Source organism: Paramormyrops kingsleyae, chromosome 11, assembly GCF_048594095.1.
Source record: "Paramormyrops kingsleyae isolate MSU_618 chromosome 11, PKINGS_0.4, whole genome shotgun sequence".
NCBI lineage: Eukaryota > Metazoa > Chordata > Actinopteri > Osteoglossiformes > Mormyridae > Paramormyrops > Paramormyrops kingsleyae.
The window spans coordinates 1,007,656-1,011,129 of NC_132807.1; the positions used below are offsets into that span (position 1 = coordinate 1,007,656).

Sequence of the window (3,474 nt, forward strand, 5' to 3'; positions counted from 1 at the left end):
CAATTACTTCAAAATTAGGAACAAAAATACAACCAAAAATTCTTTAGTTTGACATGTGATCAAAATACAAAGTAAACTAATACATGATAGCATGCATGCAAAAGATCAACGGCAGAACAGGGACTTTTAACGTTGTCTGCATTAAAAAGGAATTAACCATCCCTCTCAATATAAAATTGGGATAATTTTTTTCTCTTCAGAGGCCTCCATAGAATAGTGCATCCATCCCCTCACTCATGTGTATAGAGACGTATCCTAAGGCTCTGTCAGCAACATTCAGATCAACAACAGCATCAACAATTTCACAGCTAGTTTTAAAACTTGCTTAAACGCACAGTGATTGCAGAAAATGATAAACAAATTAGGTACTATTAATTAAATTATTAAATTGTGCAGATTTATAGTCAGAAAAGGTTTTTCAATTTTACATTATGATAAATGAGAACTATAGGTGATTACTAATTATTGTTAACTAATTTACTGTATGAATTTTTCCCCCTCGTTGTTAAAAATCATTATATGTCAGGGTGCCAGTCAGTGGAAGCACACAGACACGTTGGCCAGCTGTCCTATTCAACTACTTTTTGGTCATTTATTAAGTAACTGACTAATATTTTCCTGCGGGATCTTCTAATTATGTTGAAATAAAAATGTAACTTACAGCGTAAAAACATGGAATCAAGTCAGAAGCGCATGGGCCTCTTGTGCGGTGGAGGAGAACTTGAGCCGCTGGTGTCGTCGGGCTCGGCCTTGCGCTTCCTCTGTCTGGTGCCAGCGGGCCTCTGAGGAGGCCTCTCCTCCTGCCTCACGCCCCATGTTCGCAGAGAACTGCTCACATGCACGGAGACATGCACGGACATGACCACGATGTGATCATCACCGTAGTCCGTAATGCTCCAGAGTCCATCGGAGATGCTGAGCTCATCCAGCTTCCGCAGGTAGTTGCGGCCTTCGATCTCAAGCTGCTGCCATGTGCTGTTAGGGCCCACAGGGATCCAGAAGGTGGAGCTGGAGGGCTCAGCATGTTCTGGCTCAATCTGACTTCCAGGTTGAGTGTCAGAAGGCACAGATAAGGATGGAGATGAGGGCTCATCTTCACCCCAGGCCAAGGGGAGAGCCTCAGGAAGCCCATTAGCATCCTCAGTCGTGGATGCTGGAGCTGCAGGGGAAGCCTCCCTTATAGAGCTGGATGATGGCAGCTCCTGTCCGTAATGGTCATCCTCCTCAGCTGGTGATTCTCCATCCCCATGCTGGACACCAGTCTCTGTACCATGATGTACCACTTGCAGTCGTGCAGGTGCTACGTGCAATAGGCTGGGATCCAGCTCCTCCCCAGTGAGCCGCCAATAAAATGAAGGGACACTGAGGGCCAGAGACTGCAAGTTCTCCATGGTCAGTGGGCTCCTCTCGAAGTTCACGACCAGAATGGAGATGAACTTGTCCTCCAAAAACTCATGAACTGGGACAAAATGGAACACAGAGAGATATATAAGAACATGACAATAACTGGATAAATACTCTACTACAAAATCCGTTTAAAATGAGTCCATGGGCTTCAGATTGTCAGATAAATGAAATAATGTGAATTACTGATAAAGCTAAGAAAGCTAAACCAGAAGACAACATCCATGCATACGCTTACTCTCACACATATCCAAATGAATAAATATTAAATGAAACACATTTAGTCCTGCACTTTTGTCACTAACAGTGATCTTGCTTTTCATTTTCTTATTATTTAAACAAGATGAGCAAGAATGGGAGACAGAAGGGGAGTATAACGAACGGCATTTCCTATCACATCGTTACATTTTCTCATTTTAAAACTCCGCTTCCAATGTATCCGTTTGCAGTTCTAAATACATTCATTTCTGTAGATAAAAGTTGAATTATTCAACCGGTCGGTTATTTTACCTCGAAAACCAAATGTGTTACTTATCAGCTTTACCTCAAAACTAACAAGCATTAGGCCAATGCAGACTTGGCCGTTCATTTCGTTTGTCACATACCAGGAGCTACAACTTTATTATCATTTAATCATTATAATCATTAATACCTTCTGGATCCATGTTCTCCATGTTTAAGGAGTGATGGATTCGAATTCTCATCGAATAACCTTTATTATCCTTTATCTCAACTATCTGCACCATCTTGCCAAGAGCGAGAGTTTGCGCATCCAGAAAGTTTAAACGTTTTTGTTTTATTTCAAACTGCCTTCATTGACCGGAAACCGTAAATATTCTAAACTCTGCGCTAAGACACATTCGCATGGCGTTAGTTTTACCGATTCTGACGGGATAAGAAACGTGCGCAATTTCTCAAAATTACCACACAGTGGAGAATTAATGCCGGCACGATCTTACTGTCTACAAAGCAAGTTCAATGCAAGCATAACCTTCACAAGTAAGACGAAGCATGGCGGCGGAAAAGAACAACATTTTTATTTTACAATTACTTCAAAATTAGGAACAAAAATACGACCAAAAATTCTTTAGTTTGACGTGATCAAAATACAGAGTAAACTAATACATGATAGCATGCATGCAAAAGATCAACGGCAGAACAGGGACTTTTAACGCAGTCTGCATTAAAATGGAATTAACCATCCCTCTCAATATAAAATTGGGATAATTTTTTCTCTTCAGAGGCCTCCATAGAATAGTGCATCCATCCCCTCACTCATCTGTATGAAGACGTATCCTAAGGCTCCGTCAGCAACATTCAGATCAACAACAGCATCAACAATTTCACAGCTAGTTTTAAAACTTGCTTTAACGCACAGTGATTGCAGAAAATGATAAACAAATTAGGTAATATTAATTAAATTATTAAAATGTGCAGATTAATAGTCAGAAATGTTTTTTGAATTTTACATCATGATAAATGAGAACTATACGTGATTACTAATTATTGTTAACTAATTTACTGTATGAATTTTTCCCCCTCGTTGTCACGGTGCCAGTCAGTGGAAGCACACAGACACGTTGGCCAGCTGTCCTATTCATTCAGCACAAGCCCATCTAGTAGAGAATTCAGCACCACGGACAGTGACCTGTGTTACTATGACATCAGGTTCCTTCATTGGCTCTATATGTTTTTCTAGAAATAACTAAATGGCTCTGTTGCAGAAATTTCCAGCCATAGACTTGGTTCCTGTATGAAGAGGATATTTTATTTTTACTCAGACCTACAGAAAACCAGCTCTGCACGCGATCTCCCCTTTACTGCTGGAGCAGGGCACACGCAGATCAACAAGTGACAATGCAGCAAATACAGATGAACAATTTCTCACAGCTTCAGAAGGAGTCAGATTACTTTGTAATTCAGAGTTGGTCTAAGACTTCTGCTAGAACATTTTGTGCACTTGAGCCTACTTTCAAAATGTATGGCACCTGGGTCTACTAAAACAAGGTGATGCTGCCTGAACCACCAACCAAGGCTGGGGAGGAAAGGGAGGAATACTAGCCAAAGCAA

General features: G+C 40.8%; 1 protein-coding gene across 1 annotated transcript; it reads right to left on the reverse strand.

Moving 5' to 3' along the window:
* Window positions 1-682: 682 nt before the first annotated feature.
* LOC140593374 (uncharacterized) lies at window positions 683-2,219 on the reverse strand. Its single transcript, XM_072717776.1, has 2 exons — window positions 2,057-2,219; window positions 683-1,459 (listed from the first exon to the last, which is right to left on the reverse strand). Exons 1-2 carry the CDS (start codon window positions 2,148-2,150, stop codon window positions 684-686), a joined length of 870 nt encoding a protein of 289 aa, XP_072573877.1. The 5' UTR covers window positions 2,151-2,219; the 3' UTR covers window position 683.
* Between the last annotated feature and the right edge of the window lie 1,255 nt (window positions 2,220-3,474).